Source organism: Electrona antarctica (assembly GCF_951216825.1).
Source record: "Electrona antarctica genome assembly, chromosome: 23".
Lineage (NCBI taxonomy): Eukaryota > Metazoa > Chordata > Actinopteri > Myctophiformes > Myctophidae > Electrona > Electrona antarctica.
Genome location: NC_136804.1, coordinates 16035386 through 16051431, shown reverse-complemented (window position 1 = coordinate 16051431; position 16046 = coordinate 16035386). Strand labels below are relative to the sequence as shown.

General features: G+C 41.4%; 2 protein-coding genes across 2 annotated transcripts in view; both read right to left on the bottom strand.

Moving 5' to 3' along the window:
* gsap (gamma-secretase activating protein) overlaps positions 1-5155 on the bottom strand; it is a 67327-nt gene extending 62172 nt beyond the window's left edge. The window contains exons 1-5 of the mRNA XM_079494342.1: positions 4471-5155; positions 2880-2950; positions 1549-1605; positions 576-645; positions 157-204 (exon numbers count right to left, since the gene is read on the bottom strand). Of these exons, the coding sequence (XP_079350468.1) occupies positions 157-204; positions 576-645; positions 1549-1605; positions 2880-2950; positions 4471-4627 (403 nt within the window). The 5' untranslated portion in view covers positions 4628-5155. The remainder of the gene's footprint in view (positions 1-156; positions 205-575; positions 646-1548; positions 1606-2879; positions 2951-4470) is intronic.
* Positions 5156-6488: 1333 nt separating this feature from the next.
* Positions 6489-13468, bottom strand: nanos2 (nanos homolog 2). The gene is made up of 3 exons (XM_079494263.1): positions 13378-13468; positions 12100-12182; positions 6489-6775 (listed from the first exon to the last, which is right to left on the bottom strand). Exons 2-3 carry the CDS (start codon positions 12156-12158, stop codon positions 6517-6519), a joined length of 318 nt encoding a protein of 105 aa, XP_079350389.1. The 5' UTR covers positions 12159-12182; positions 13378-13468; the 3' UTR covers positions 6489-6516.
* Positions 13469-16046: the final 2578 nt, after the last annotated feature.

Sequence of the window (16046 nt, the reverse complement as noted above, 5' to 3'; positions counted from 1 at the left end):
AGTTAAGTAAATGGGCACTGAGGGCATAGCTGCAGACTCTGTCTTCTAGCCGGAGCCAGCCAATACTATCCAGATACTCTGCATATAGGTGGGTCATTGGTCCCAGGCCTAGAAGAAGTCGAATTAGTTAGTCAAATTAGTGAGTGAGTGAGTTACCTGGTTTGAAGCGCTCCTCTGCACCAGTCCTCTGTGCCAGGCTGACAGCTGAAAGATAACATGCAAACCAACAGTAATGGTGTCTCATCATTATCAAAATGTTTATACTGTAAAAAATAATGTCAATTTACAACGTCATTTTTCTTGCCCTATAACTGGTATGTTCCGTGCTGTCTTATTTTTGGGGGTTGTCGCAGCCTGAAAAGATTGAGATCCACTGTCTTAAACCAAGCTGTCATCTGGCACAGTCATCAGTGTTTTCAAATTTGACACAAACCGTGTGTACCAGATGGTTTCAGGTTGGGCCACTTTGTCACTAACTGCTGACATTTAAAATGGATCTCCTCAGGTGTAATAAACAGCCTGTTGAAAAAGTAGTTGGATTGCAGATCTGTTGAGTAAATGTCTGAAGAACTCACCTAGCAGAGTCTCCTCCTTGTTAACAGAGCAGCTGCTCACACACACCTGCTTGTCAAATGTATACAGGAGCTGTAGGGGAGTGCAACACACACACACACACACACACACACACACACACACACACACACACACACACACACACACACACACACACACACACACACACACACACACACACACACACACACACACACACACACACACACACACACACACACACACACACACACACACACACACACACACACACACACACACACACACGTTACATTCTGTATACATACACACAGACATGTGCAGGGCAGGCAGGGTGTGGCAGTACAAACACATTTATATTTCCCCTCCAGCATTATAAAATAGAAAAGTTGACTCAAACTGCTTCTTGGGGGGGAACAAAAAAACAAGACCAACATTCCTCTTTTTTGTGCATGTCTATTCATCATTTGCAGGGTCTTTTTATGATTGGAACTTTTATTTTTTACATTAACCACTTGAACCCTAGCATCCCTATTCTGAGGGGAACATTAGCCGAAAATAGCTTACAAGTAAATCGGCTATTTTCGGTTTGGGGTAGAGGAAAAATGAGCAGACCAAGTACAGAGCTAACGGTGAAGTATACAAAGTATTGAGGGTTTAAACCACTGGAGTCTCATATGGCGCTGGTGCATAAAAAGGATAGTCATTTTGTATTTTAAAACAAAATCCCAGGAGCCAGAGTGGTTAAAGGTCCAAAAATACATACTGACATTAATCCAACATATTAATAGAAAAGACAAGTCAACAAACAACACAGTGCTGTCAAACAAGTCTATGAAACACACACACACACACACACACACACACACACACACACACACACACACACACACACACACACACACACACACACACACACACACACACACACACACACACACACACACACACACACACACACACACACACACACACACACACACACACACAGAGTACCTTGTTCTGTTTTGTATTAGGGTCATATTTTCCAATCCTGGTGTTTCCTGTGGTTCCCTATTGGCACACAATACAACCAATTAGAACAGAACATATTGTATTGTCTACAGCGGTCAAAGTAGGGTCATGGTGAGCGGGTTGGGGGGGGGGGGTCCCCAGCTAAATGTGTTAATATAGTACAGTGGCTGACTTGCCACTCCGGGTTTTCTTCAGAATGTCATTTTTAAGACACTGTGGCCTTTCTGGTAATATTATTGACCGCTCATTTTCAACAGCTTCCACCCAGCTTCCACCCGGCTACCGTTAGACTGCTGAAGAAGGCATGATCAGCACCTGTCATCAGGCTGGACTTTCTTTGCTCTTCCTCTTCCCTATTTTATGGGAAATAACGAAAGCAGTGGAGCTTGCACAAAAACAAATTCCCCCCACTGTTTCACACGTGTGATGATATGAATAAAGAAGATTTTGATTCTTTTGTCTGTCCGTGGCTGGCGAAAATGGCCATCACAAGCCGGCATGGTGGTGATTAATCCCTCTCTGTCTAGACTAAACTATGAGGGTTTTTCCCATGCAGGCTCTGTCACCATGAGGCTCCACGCTACATCGTTGCTGGTGGGGCAGAAACCTTGCATCTCCATATTTCAACTTTCAACATCAACATCACTTCTGATCAACGGCATGCAAGAGGAGCGCGGGGGGGGGGGATCTACAAGCTCACAGTGCTGTTAGCTTGTAGAATCTTAAATTGAAATACATTTGTAGTGAAAGTGATTGGATCAAAGGATCAACAAGAGCTTGTGACTGAATAACAACTACATTGGATCCATTGGATGTTTGGTACACAGGTGTCCCCCTCTGCACCATTTTCTGAAAAGTAACAGTTTTGGACATACAAGGTTTCCACTCAACAGCCACAACGTGTGAAGAAATGACACACTTGACCTGTCGATTGCCCTGGTCGACCCCACTGACCTTGTGAGCCTGAAGATAAAAGGGCAGCTACACTGACTTACACACAGAAGAATAAAAGTGCCAACTGGAACCAAAACTCAAACTGGTTCTTCAGAGTAATATCCAAGGAACATCTGACCCAGGTCCTGGCATGTGACTGACCATGGGTGAGATTATGTATTTTGTGGGTATATATTCTATAGTTTCAGTCTCATTTTGTTTCATGATTCCTTCTGTTATTTTACTTTTGAAACGTTATATTACTTCTAATTTTGCTTTACAAATACATTTTGTATACAAACATGTTTTTAGTACGCCCACATGATTCAAATGATTAAACATTATAATCTGTATTAAAAGAAGAAGACAAACAACCTTACCTTCCAAGAGTACAGGACTCCTCCATCTCTTTCTATGTTGAGGATGCGAGTGTCCACCAATCCAGAACATTCTACAAGATCACAAGATGAAAATGCCATTAGTTTGACTGAGAGGTTATGTTATGAATGGATGCATGCATAGCAGTGATCTTTAGCAGTAGTGGATGACAGGTTGGGCTGCCTTACAGTACAAAGCTGAGTGAACTATCCTGCCTCAAAGTGTCAGAATTGTCATTGAACAAAATATTCAATCCCTTGTTCTCTTTCTACCCAGCCATTGTGACCAGTGTCAGCATAAATGCTACCAATTCTTCGCATTTCTTCTCCTGTCACCCTACATCTTAAAAACAGAGTTACTGTCGAAGTGTCCTTGAGCAAGACACTGAACCCCTAATGGTGCATTTATATAGCACTTTTATCCAAAGCGCTTTAGATGTGCAGATGTGCATTACATTCACCCATTCATACACTGATACCAGAGGAAACCATACAAGGCCCCAAACCTGCACGTCAGGAGCAAGTTTTGCTCAAGGACACTTCGACACTAACTCTGGAAGAGCCTGGGATCGAACTGGGAACCCATCCTGCTGCTCTACTGGCCACTCTACCCCTGAGCCACTGCTAGGGTCAAATTAATGTAGGCTATGTGGTACTATGGAGTCCATAGTATGGACCATGACCTTGCACTAATGTTTGTTGGAAATTGAGGAATTGACTTAAATGTAAGGGGAAACAGTTAATAGAAGTTATCGAACTAATTGATTATTAAAAAAAGAATCAATATCATTTATTTTTGGCATTATATGTGGAATGTTTCTAAAACTTTAGAAAATAGTTAAATAGCTGAATTAGGTCAGGTCTACACAGGGCATCAGACAGAGTGCACCAATTTTTGGTGCACATACACCCAAAAATGTATAGTTGCAGCTCTACTTAAATGTTATACATTTGGAGTCTAATTTATCCATCTTATTCTATTAATCTATTCATAATCCACCACACTACAGCCATCATCACTGGACAGGCCCTCTTCGGTAGCAATATAATATACATATAATAATATACATATCGCTAGATGTCTGTTCAAAACCCCAGCCTCAATCTTCTTATTACAGCCAATATCAATTATATTGGCTGTGTGTGTGTGTGTGTGTGTGTGTGTGTGTGTGTGTGTGTGTGTGTGTGTGTGTGTGTGTGTGTGTGTGTGTGTGTGTGTGTGTGGAAATGGACCTGGCTGGCAGTGTTGTAAGCAATATTCCCATTGTATAATTGTGAACACACATAGATAGTAGCATGATTCAGTGGGAAAACAAAGCAATGGGCTACTGTACTGGTGTTTTTAGGTTCAAACACAATTAAATTGAAACCTAATGATAAAAGTATGCCATGCCATGCAGGAGATATCTTGCTATGCTGTCAGATTGTCAACAGAAAGTTTAGGTCAGTCGACTCTGACTGGGTGTACAAATTGAATGGAACCATTTGGTTCCATTTGTACACTGTCAGAGTTATGGTGATCATTGAAATTATAAAAAAGATTCGAGACCCATGGTGGTGAGGTGGTATAATAAATGTGTTTTTACTTTTTTACCTTTCACTCTGCCATCCAATGCTTCTTTCCTGCAGATATCCGTCACCACATCTCTCTGTAGGTCGAACGTCGGCTGGATCTTCAGCATGCATTCTGTTCCTCCACGTTGGTTATCTTCTTGTCTGAAGACAACGTCTTTCTTTCCCAACAACAGCATTTAACCAGAATGTTAAAAATGTTTGTTTCCCCAAGTTAAACTCCTTCAGCGCCGATACATTGTGTCGCCAGTGTGTATCAAAGCAGAAGCGACACCTTGCACAGTTGCACTAGCTGTCACAGCTCTCTCATCTCATGTGACAGAGAGACGCTCGTCGTAAAAGTTCCAACTTTTACAAAATGTGTACTTTAAACTGTCCCAAATATGTAGCCTTGCGCTGTCTTTGTTCAACTGTCGCCTGTTGACAACATGCGGAAATGTTCTCATTTCATTCCGCTTGTTAGTTCGCTGAGCGTCCCTCCTTAATTCCTCCAGGGCCAGCGGGTAGCTCTGCTATTGTGAAGCCGACAGAAGCGTCACTGCGACGGGAATGGAATGTCTCACCGCCCCGCTGAATGGATAGCATGGCACACAATCACAGTCACCTGACCCCAGCTGGAGCAAACACGGAAATTATAGCCTACTGTTTGATCTGCATCAACAGTTACTGTACCATTGTCTGCTGCATGCACGCCACCACACAGTGACAGTCGCACGTGACCAGTGTGGTGGCACTCAACCCTTGTACTTGAGTCCAGTGGTGGGAAAAAAAATAGAAATGTAAAAGTCTGGTATCCAAAATTGACTTGAAGTACTAAATTATTGGCATCAAAATGTACTACCAAAAGTAGAAAGTGGTGGTTAATGTTTGTTTTGTAATAATCAAAATCGATAAAGCAACAGCAACTAACTATTGTGTTCAAATAATTGTAGTGGAGTAAAAGTATTTGCCGTAGTGGACTAGAACTAACATCTAAAAGTATTGACAGTACTGTATATAGTTACATGATTTATTTTATCAGACCTATTTATTTATTCAAATGCAATTAAAAACATTATAAAGTACTATTTTGCTAAATATTACTCAACTACAAGTGAAAGTCGTTCTGTCAAATTTGCACTGGAGTTAAAGTTTTCCTTATAAATATAATATGTGAACTTTAATATAAAACATATTATTGCATAGTCATGGGTGGCATAGTAATAGCTTTATGCACTGTACCATTGCATTGTACCAGCTCAGTGTGGAGAGTGTCCGCCCTGAGACTGGGAGGTCGGGGTTTGATCCCCGGCCGGGTCATACCAAAGACTCTAAAAGAAAATGGGACCCAGTGCCTCCACTCAGCATCAAGGGTTGAATTGGTCCCTGCGACATACTAGTGTCATGTCCAGGGGGTGTACATCAAGCTGCCTCATGCTACAGAAACAGGAGATAGGCTCCTGCCCTATGGGCCTCATGGCTTGGCAAGGCTACTTTATGCACTGTAGAACCTAATTACTCACTTTATCATCTGAACAGTGTTGGCAAAAGTACTGATTACTTACTAGAATAAAAGTAAAGTAATACCACAAAAGTCCTGTATTCAAAATGTTACTTGAGACTTGTAATTGTGCTTCACAATAGGCATTTGAAACATAAAGGTACACAAGTATTAGCATCAAAAGATACTTAAAGAACGGACCCATTAAATGTGTTAAAATCTTTAAAAAATCTAAATCTGCAAACTAACTAAAGCTGTCAAATAAAAGTACCATTTCTTCGTGTATAATCTTTTAATTTAAGGCCACATCCTAATCTGCAAACAGCATTAAAGGAGAACATAAAAGCACACACACACACACACACACACACACACACACACACACACAATAGTGCCCTGGCCTGTTTCCTAAACAATTAGCACAGTATGTAAAATTGTAATGTTTATTATTCTAAACATATATGCTGTGCTATTCTACATAAGCCAACCACTTGAGAAACAATCACAGATATTGGCTTTTTATAAAACATCCGAAACCATTCATGTTCATGGAACATGACATAGGTTCCACAGAAGACATGTTGACTTTTATGTACTCCGTCGTGGACAGTGGCTGATAGTGTGGGCCCTATCCCCGGTGGCCTGGCATATCGGACACGTGTACACTCGCAGATATGGACAGGTCACTATCCCGTCCACTGTCTTCAGGTAGTGTGACCTGTAAATTTCGGCCGTCTCCCCGTTCCTCTTACAGAATCGGCAGTAATCTGGAAAAGAACATCCTTGACGGCCACTGGCGCCAACCGTGGTGTCTGCAGGGCTGCTGGCTGGACCATGGCTCACCACACTGTCCACCGCAGAGACAGAGCAGGGTGTCACTACTAGTGTTAAACTAACAAAATAACCAAGACTATAAACTATTGGAGAAAAAAAAAAACATTTGATGCAATGGTATACCCAGGTCTAAATTAGATTGATTTTAAACCCTTTTTCTAAAATGTGACAAGATTGTAGATAGACGGGATTATATATTTTGTGACCTTGATATTATGCTTTTAAGATGTATGTATGTTATAAATGCCATTTGTAGGCCTGTATGTAAAATTGTCACAATATGTGGCCATATGGTATATTTCTTTTTTTGCACAGAGCCCCAATGGAGTTGTAACCACTTGATTGGTCCCCTTTTGGTCACAGGGAGAATAAGAGGAAATTAGTGGTGTCAGACCTCTATAGCCATGCCCTGAAGATCCTTGTGAGAGTGTGCTTGAAGCTTGTCCCGGTGGGACCCCCCCTTCTCCATATTGGGAAAAAACATTTGAGTTGTCCAATCTATGTATGTATGTTAATACAATATAACGTATACAATTGGGGGTGGTTGTATTTTAAATGTATATTCTATTGACACATTTAGATCGTGTCAAAGGTCGTGTCTCACCTTAGACACAGAATCGGACACAAATTTTTATCTGATGGTCAAGATTCAAATTATCCCCATAGCAAGTAGCCTGGCATTGTCAGACTGATCACGTGGGATTAACTCACAGGTTCCTCCGTGCCTACTCAGTCTGACAAGGGCAGGCTACTGAGCAGCAAGGCAGGCTCTATTAGTTCAATGACAAAAAATGAGGGTGTTCCAGGTGGTCCCCAGGTAAATGATGAAATTACAGTATTTAAGTCTACACAATTAGAGAATGTAGAAGAATTGTTATTTTGATCAACATTCGCCTGTTATTTCTCCTATGGTACCACATCAATGCAAAAGATTCTTATGTTTTGGGTCTGAGGCTAAATGTCATCAAATGGTGGTCCGTGGCTCAAATGCAGAATACATAATGGGCCTTGATATGAAAAGGGTTGAAAACCACTGCTACAGTATAGTGTTTGTTCAGTAACAGGGGTTTGTCCCGTCTCTCCAGCTCTTTATTTACTTTTGACAATTAATTGACATGCCGTTACAAAATTAATTTACATACAGTTACAAAATTCAGCATGTAAAATATTTCATGTTCTAGCTAAAAAGACGACCCCAACCCTACAAAGCATGATTTTCATGACTATTATCATCAGTGCAACAAACGTAAAAACAACAACGAGAATGACAAGTAGACATTGATAACAGCAATAACAACGTCCCATATTTGGAATGTAATCTTTGCCCAACCCCAGATCTTTTGGAAGTGAGATGATTTTCCTTTCGCATTATGATTTTTCCCGGGGTGCAATAAGATATGAGCTCTGCCCACCATTGTTTAGTCAGGGGAGGGGATTCGGATTTCCATTGACAAAGTATACACTTTTTTTGCAGCAGACATTTCTAACAGAATAATTTTATTTTCAAAGGCATCAAAATTGCTTAACATTGAGACATCACCCAGAATAGCTATACATGGGTCATGGTTTTCCAATAATGTTAGATAGTTGTTCAAAAATACATTCCAATAATAATTGCAGTCATATGGGGATAGCTATTACTGTTGTTTTTTTACCCAGTTCTGTATCTGTATATATATATTTTTTTTAAATGAATTTCTCTCTGAGAAAATTAAAGTCTGCAAAAATGTTTTGATTATACAAGTCTCTTATCTCTCCGATTCCCTTAGTTCTCCAATTTTCAGTAATCCCATCACTAATAATTGTGGGGTTACTGGGGTTGTTCCACAAAGGCATGCTCTTTAAAGCCCTAACCACACCAAAGGGTCACCATGCAACTCCTTGGGTCCAACCAACCTTTTTTTTTTCTATAATTTTTACGATTTTGCAACCCAGTTTTTTCACCCAGTGCCAATTATCTAATGCAAGAGTTAACGCTAAAACCGTCTTGACCCTTTGGTGTGGTTTGGGCCATTGAATTCCATGAGTTGAATCACTAGGGTCAACGTGGGTCAATGTGCAGCAAGACATATCACACCGCAGGGACAACGCTTAAACTGTCTTGACCCTTTGGTGTGGTTAGGGCTTAACAGGGTATTTTCTTTTCCCAAAAGCTTAAAGGACAACTTCACCACTTTTTAACTTCTATTTATATAATTGGTCCTCACTAATGTTCATGATAGAATACCACAATTGTTTTCTACTCAGTCTGGCCCCTTTTCCACCGGTTGGTTCCCAATGGGTGTTATATCATGAGTTGCCCATGTACATCTAAGTCTGTGTACCTGAACTTGAGATACAGTGTACTTGATATGTATTGTGTACTGCCTGTACTGTAGCATACTTTATAGATAGGCTACGAGAGACATCTCAGCGCCAGCAAGGTCAGCCTTGCTGCATTAGGCACGTTACTTTGTCTCATATCTTATTGTCACGTCATTATGATAAATATAAATGATACTATAAATGATAGTGCTGGATGACCAGATTTGACTGAGAGACTGCCATCGCGCAAATTCCAGTTTTTCACCAGAGGAGATTTTTTTTTCTTCTTTTTTTTCAAAATGAGTTTATAGCACAGGCAGACTCTTCACATCCTAGAGCATGTCTGAAATAAGTGTCAGAGCTGAAATCGACATGTAAATATGAAATAAATGCTTAAACATGTAGCTAGGTGTAATGTTAGTCCACAGAAGTGATCCTTTCAAGCCTGTTTTCTCAACTCGCTGTTTTCTGCCAGACATTACTCTATAAGCCATATCTCCAAAACTGGAGGGTCAAACTGAACAACCAATATGTCAATTTGAAGCTATGATTCCCTGCTTCCACATGACATGAAAAAACAAAAATTCAAAAAAATCCAATGGCAGTCCCTCAGTCAAATTTAGTCACAGTATTATGTTCCCTGTAGTGTAATACACTTTGTGAACCTTTAGCGTGATACTGCCTCGTGTCCCGTTATTTGTTCTCCCGGGCCCGCCGCCACAGTCGTCGTACCAAAGGAATACTTCAACTGGATTATCTCACACCACCCAGCCTGCACACACTATACCTGTCTGCCAGAACCAGACAAGGGTCCCATTAGAGATTACAACAATGGGAACCAGTTCAGTTATTTTTGGTTCTTAGTCCATGAGCCAGAGCTCCAAAATTGGAACGTTAATTATGAATTGAGTGGGCAAAACCATACTTATATTATCACCATGATACTTCTTCAATGATTTATTGTATTACAAATTTTACATTTTTAAATATGCAAATGAGGCATTATGTAGGAAAATGGCTTGGATTCCCCATCGATGTCACTGGTGGACGGAACTGCCCACAGCTCTCCCATGAGACACAAAATAATTGTGGCATTTTATCATGAACATTAGTGAGGACCAATTATATGAAGGTAAGTTGAAAAGTGAACCAGCTCAGTGGCCTTGTGGTTAGAGTGTCCGCCCTGAGACTGGGAGGTCGGGGTTCAATCCCTAGCCGGGTCATACCAAAGACTGTAAAAATGGGACCCAGTGCCTCCCTGCTTGACACTCAGCATCAAGGGTTGGATTGGGGGTAAATCCCTGCGACATACTAGCGTCATGTCCAGGGGGTGTACTTGTACAATACATCAAGCTGCTTCACGCTACAGAAACAGGAGATAGGCTCTTGCCCTATGGGCCTCATGGCTTGGCAAGGCTACTTAAGTTGAAAAGTGGTGAAGTGGTCCTTTAATAGATTCTTTCCAACACATACAATTATGATGAATAATCAGGATTTTAGTAATGGTGTTAAGGTTTTTTCTGTGTGTCTATATAAGGGATTTATGCCGATGACACACAACTGTTTCTATCCCCCCTCTGCCACCCAGGTGGAAGAGCGCATCACTGCATGCCTGGCTGACATCTCACAGTGGATGTCTTCCAACCACCTCAAGCTGAACCCAGACAAGACTGAGCTTCTGTTCTTCCCAGCTAAGTCCTGCCCTATGCGGGAGCTAACTATCTCCGTAGACAACGCCCTGGTAAAGTCTGTCCCGACAGCCAGGAACCTTGGTGTTGTCCTGGACAGTCAGCTCTCGTTCAAAACACACATCACAGCTGTCACTCGATCCTGTAGGTTTACACTCTATAACATACGACGAATTAGACCGTTCCTCACCCAGGACTCCAGGAGTCAGCCCAGCTCCTAATCCAGACAACAGTCTTGTCAAAACTCGACTATTGCAACTCCCTCCTTACTGGCCTACCGGCATGTGCACTTAAGCCCCTCCAACTGATCCAAAATGCCGCAGCTCGCTTGGTCTTCAACCAGCCAAAATTCTCACACGTCTCCCCCCTTCTCCGCTCCCTCCATTGGCTCCCGGTCGCTGCCCGCACAGAATACAAAACTCTGATGCTGGCATTCAAAGCAACCAAAGGCATGGCTCCCCCATATCTCACAAGTATGATCATACCATACAAACCCTCCCGCTCACTCAGATCAGCCAACGCAGGGAAGCTGGAGGTACCTTCACTAAAAACGCCGGGACAACGCTCCACACGTCCCAAACTTCTCCCTTCTGGCTCCAAAACTATGGAATGCACTTCCCATCACAGTCAGAACTGCAGCCTCACTCCCAATCTTCCGCCGTAGTCTGAAAACCCACCTCTTCAGACTCCACCATGGCCCGTAGCACTTGCCCTAGCCTAGCCCCCCTAGATAGCACTTTATGTAGCACTTAGGTAGTATTTTTAAACAGACTTATAGCTTGTTACGTAGACAGCACTAGAATTGCATTTTTATGTAGTCATAGCACTTTATAGTACACATGTATAATATATAATATAGTATAGTATGTATAGTTCACATAGATACTCCACTGTTACGTTCTTAGTTTACGCTTGAGTCATGATAACTACTTTTTATATATGTGATGTATGCCATGCTTTTGTTATTTGTTTTTGTTATTGCTTAATGTAAATCGCTCTGGATTAAGAGCGTCTGCTAAATGCCTAAATTGTAAATTGTAAATTGTAGTGGAGTGGTATGAGTTATGTTTCTTTCCAATTTTACCCATGCGGGTGTGGACAACCTCTCACTGTTGAGCCAACACCAAATAACACATGATTGACAGGCTAGGTAATACAGAGCAAAATGCATTTTAAGAGCTGGAGAGAAAGAGAGACCCCTGTTACCGAACAAACACTCATACTATAGTGTTTGTAGAGTCTATAGCAATGCATACAATCAGAAAATAGCGCTGTTTTTAACAAAAATAAATATCATTTATCCTTTAACTGAAACAAAAACAGCAAAACTACAACATGATTTAACCTTGGACTGAGGTTCTTCGCAGGCTGGCATCGCACGCTACTTCTGCTGGTTAGGGCCATGCTCTCTTTAAACTTAAAGTCCTCCTGGATAGTCAGTGATAGACAAAGTGATTGATTGAAAAAAATATTAACAGATTGCAGAATGGGTACAGTTCAAGGAAGGTCAATACAAAGTGTGAGGTCAATATAAAACCAGAAAAGGAATAAGATTGTTTATATTAGGGTCCTCCATTTTCAATTCATCAAAACATTTACAAACATACAACACATCCATGCAAAACAAATAGTATAACAAAGTATATATCGTTGCTGTAGGGCAGAAACCTTGTATCTCCATATTTTAAGTTTTTGTGTTTTTTCATAAATTAATGCCATACTTGATTATATACTACAGCGTCGCCCAAAAGCATTAAAAGTCACAGATCTGCACCTCAAAACATAGCGCGAAGCGACGCGTTTAGAGCTTGTAGGATCTGCTACTTTTGCTGTTTTTGAATTCGACTCCTGAAAAGCAATCGTTTCGGATGAGGTTTTCACCCGACAGAGACGATGTCCAACTCAAGTAAATACTGGTATATAATATAATGAGGGCGAGGTCGCGTGCACGCATCCGCCTGGGTGACAGCAGACTGCTGGGCAAGCGCTGGCGCTTTGGAATGGGGGGTCAGATCAACATATCCGCCTGGGTGACAGCAGACTGCTGGGCGAGCGCTGGTGCTTTGGCATGGGAGGTAAGATCTTAATTTCCGGGCCTGTTGAGAACTCTAGTTTTCGCCGGCTGCCGGGGGCGGCTGCACTAATAACTTTGGGGCAGGCCTGTCTAGAGTTTAAATGGACAGGTATCAGTCAAAAGCGAGACATCGAAGAGGAAGGATGGATGAGGAAGGATCAACATATGGAATGTCAGAACAGGTCAGCTCCATATATGGAGATCTAAGGGTTTGAGGTCAGATGTAGAGTTGCTGGACAATATTGATGACATCAGGGATCTCCATATATGGGCTTAATATTGATGACATCAGGGATCTCCATATATGGGCTTAATATTGATGACATCAGGGATCTCAATCCCGGATGATGTCACGTGATGTCACGTGCTCCATCCCTGATGATGTCACGTGATGTCACGTGACAACCAACCAACCAACCCAACACACAAACTGACGGGAAAAGCACAATTCCATAGTTAACTGTGACCTGCGGTTGCAATAATAATAATAATAGGCTAAAATTAATAATATACTTCAGTACAGTAGTCAAGTAAATATACAGTACTTACGTTCCAGAACTGCCGGTGGTAAAGCACTGCTTCTATTTGTGGTTTCTCTGATCCGACACTGCTCGGGGCCTCCCCCAGTGGTGTTGGTGTAGTCCGCTCCATGTAGTCCTGCCACACATCAAAGTATTTGTCAGGGACAGAGACCAGTATCCATCCATTTATCCACTCATAAAGCATGCAAGGAAAACCCCCAGACAGACAAAGAGACCATATATCCATCCATCCACCTTATGTAAGTAACAGTAGCTAGTGCATGCATATTATTGTAGAGGTGTTTCTCAAAGTGAGGTCCAGGGACCCTCTGGGTTACTTGAGAGGGTCCAAATGTACACTACAGCAAAGCCTATTGTATCTGGAGCCTGTTGACACAGTGCTATTCCATTCTCTTCTTTCTTTTTATCGGTACCTTTCGGCCACTGTCGTGAGGCTTAGATTTAACCACTTTAACCGCAGCTTCCATAGCCAAAAATAGCAGATCTAATATATAGTTACTAGTAGATCAGCTATTTTTGGTCACAAAGATTACCCTAGAGTTACTAACCCTAGAGTTACCCTAGAGTTAAGTTGGGGACAAAATCATAATAATAATAATAATAATAGTAACAATAATAAATGCAAATGAAAACAATCGATTATCAAACTGTATAGCAAAGACATGAACAAAACGTATATATTTAATATAGCCTATATATATATGGCTACTATCAAGCTGCACTGCCAATAACGTTGATAAATATATCAACTTTTTCATCAACATAAATAAGATGAGACACGGGAAACAGCTCCAACTCAAATTTATATTTTCAAATCGTTCCCATATAATGTCAATATGGCAATGGACGTTGTCTGCTGTTGTCAAAATGGATACCGGTATGCGCATTCATGGCCTAGGCTAGGCTCTCCAAAAAGCGCACAGGTGTGGCGCTTTTACGCATTAGGAGTAGGCCTACTGACCACTCCTTCAGATCTAGCCTATAGCCTTGGCTTGGATCAAGACTATCGTAGATGTATTTTATCGAGTCAAGTACAAAGTACAATACAGACTTGTCCCGTTTGGAACCTCACTCTCCACGGCCTGCGGCCTGGCGGAGCTGCAGGTTGCACGGCACCCGGGAGTCACTCATTCATGTGTCTCATTATTAGCCATTCAGATGAACAGTAAATAAATTATTAACCAGGTTAAAACAACCCATCTCCTCACCTTTGCTGACTTGTAAATGATGTTGAAATGTAGATCGCCTACAAATAAACTCGCCTTGCTGCATGGTAAAGAGTAAACGTTTACAGGACAGGAAAGACAGCCTTTTTTGCACAATAACATCTAACATCAAACATGTTGTTGTTGTTAATATCAATAGTCTAACCTGGATGCAATTGACGACTGATGTTTACACATAAATTAGGCGGCGGCCTAATTGGTGTGCGAGATGTGATGTGACAGTGTGTAGTGTGTACTGTGTTGTGTTGGCTACCTGCTGGCTGACTGACTGACGGAAAACAAACAAACAGGCCATGCAGCCATGTGCATTTTCTAGGGGTGTGGATCAACCCACCTGCCGCCCCGCCCCTTTCTAGCCTTCACACTTTTCCTCCGAGGTCAATGGACAAAGTAGATTATTGCAACTGCATATTGTATAGTAATCGTCCTTGAAGATGGTTTCTGAAATTAAGTTATGTTTCCTCAGATTCCTTCTGGTACGAGGCAGTTATAACCTTAGTCCACTAGGGGGCAGCCTTACTCCAACAAGAAAGTTATTGTCAGAACTGAAAGTTCCCAAGTAAAGTTTGCAAGCCATCATCATCATGAATTATTACTATTCCCTTGTTTTCTCTCTTTATTAATTCACTAGTGGTAACATACCGTGTGGTGCCTTCGGGCTGCTACTACTACCTGCATACCAGCACTAAGCCTACTTTTAGACCTATGGCTATGTGCTGATAATGGAACACAGATATTGTGCAATGTATAGATTCCATTATTCCAACCTGATTACTTGGTCACCTGCCAATTGTGGCACTAGACTTGACTATGATTTCTGGGCATCCGATATGGTGTCATGAGGACCCAGAATTCCCCTGTCAGACACTCAGTGTTTGGCACCGTGTCATCTGCAGTATATTTGAGACTAAAATATCCAGCAAGATATAAACTGGGGCCACAGCCTTGCCAGAATGTCTTGTTGCCAGAGAATAAGGTGCTCAAAGTTAAAATCCCCATGGCCACAGACCTAGGATCAGATCACACATACTCCAAGCAAAGGTCTAAAGTGCAAAACTGTATTATTGGTTAAAATTGAATGGAGTAAACTATTCAAAATCGGATGAAATATAATACAGACATTAAATAACTGAGTGATACATGTCACGTTAGACATTTATAGTTATATATCTTTTACTTTTTCAGCTTTACTGAACATGAACTCTGCCTGTGACAAATTCTGTCACATTTTGCCAGTGCGATTAATTCGTCCGGCAAACCTATTTTTCGGCATTGTGTTTATCTGTCACGCTCCTGATGTGTAAAATCCATAAGCCAAGCATATTATGTCTCATTTACACATACAGTAAATGAGAAAAGCTTTTGCTTTTAATATAAAAATACAAAAACAAACATTTCTCAACAACACAAGACTGTACATATGCATCAAATGCATTATAGACACGACCTT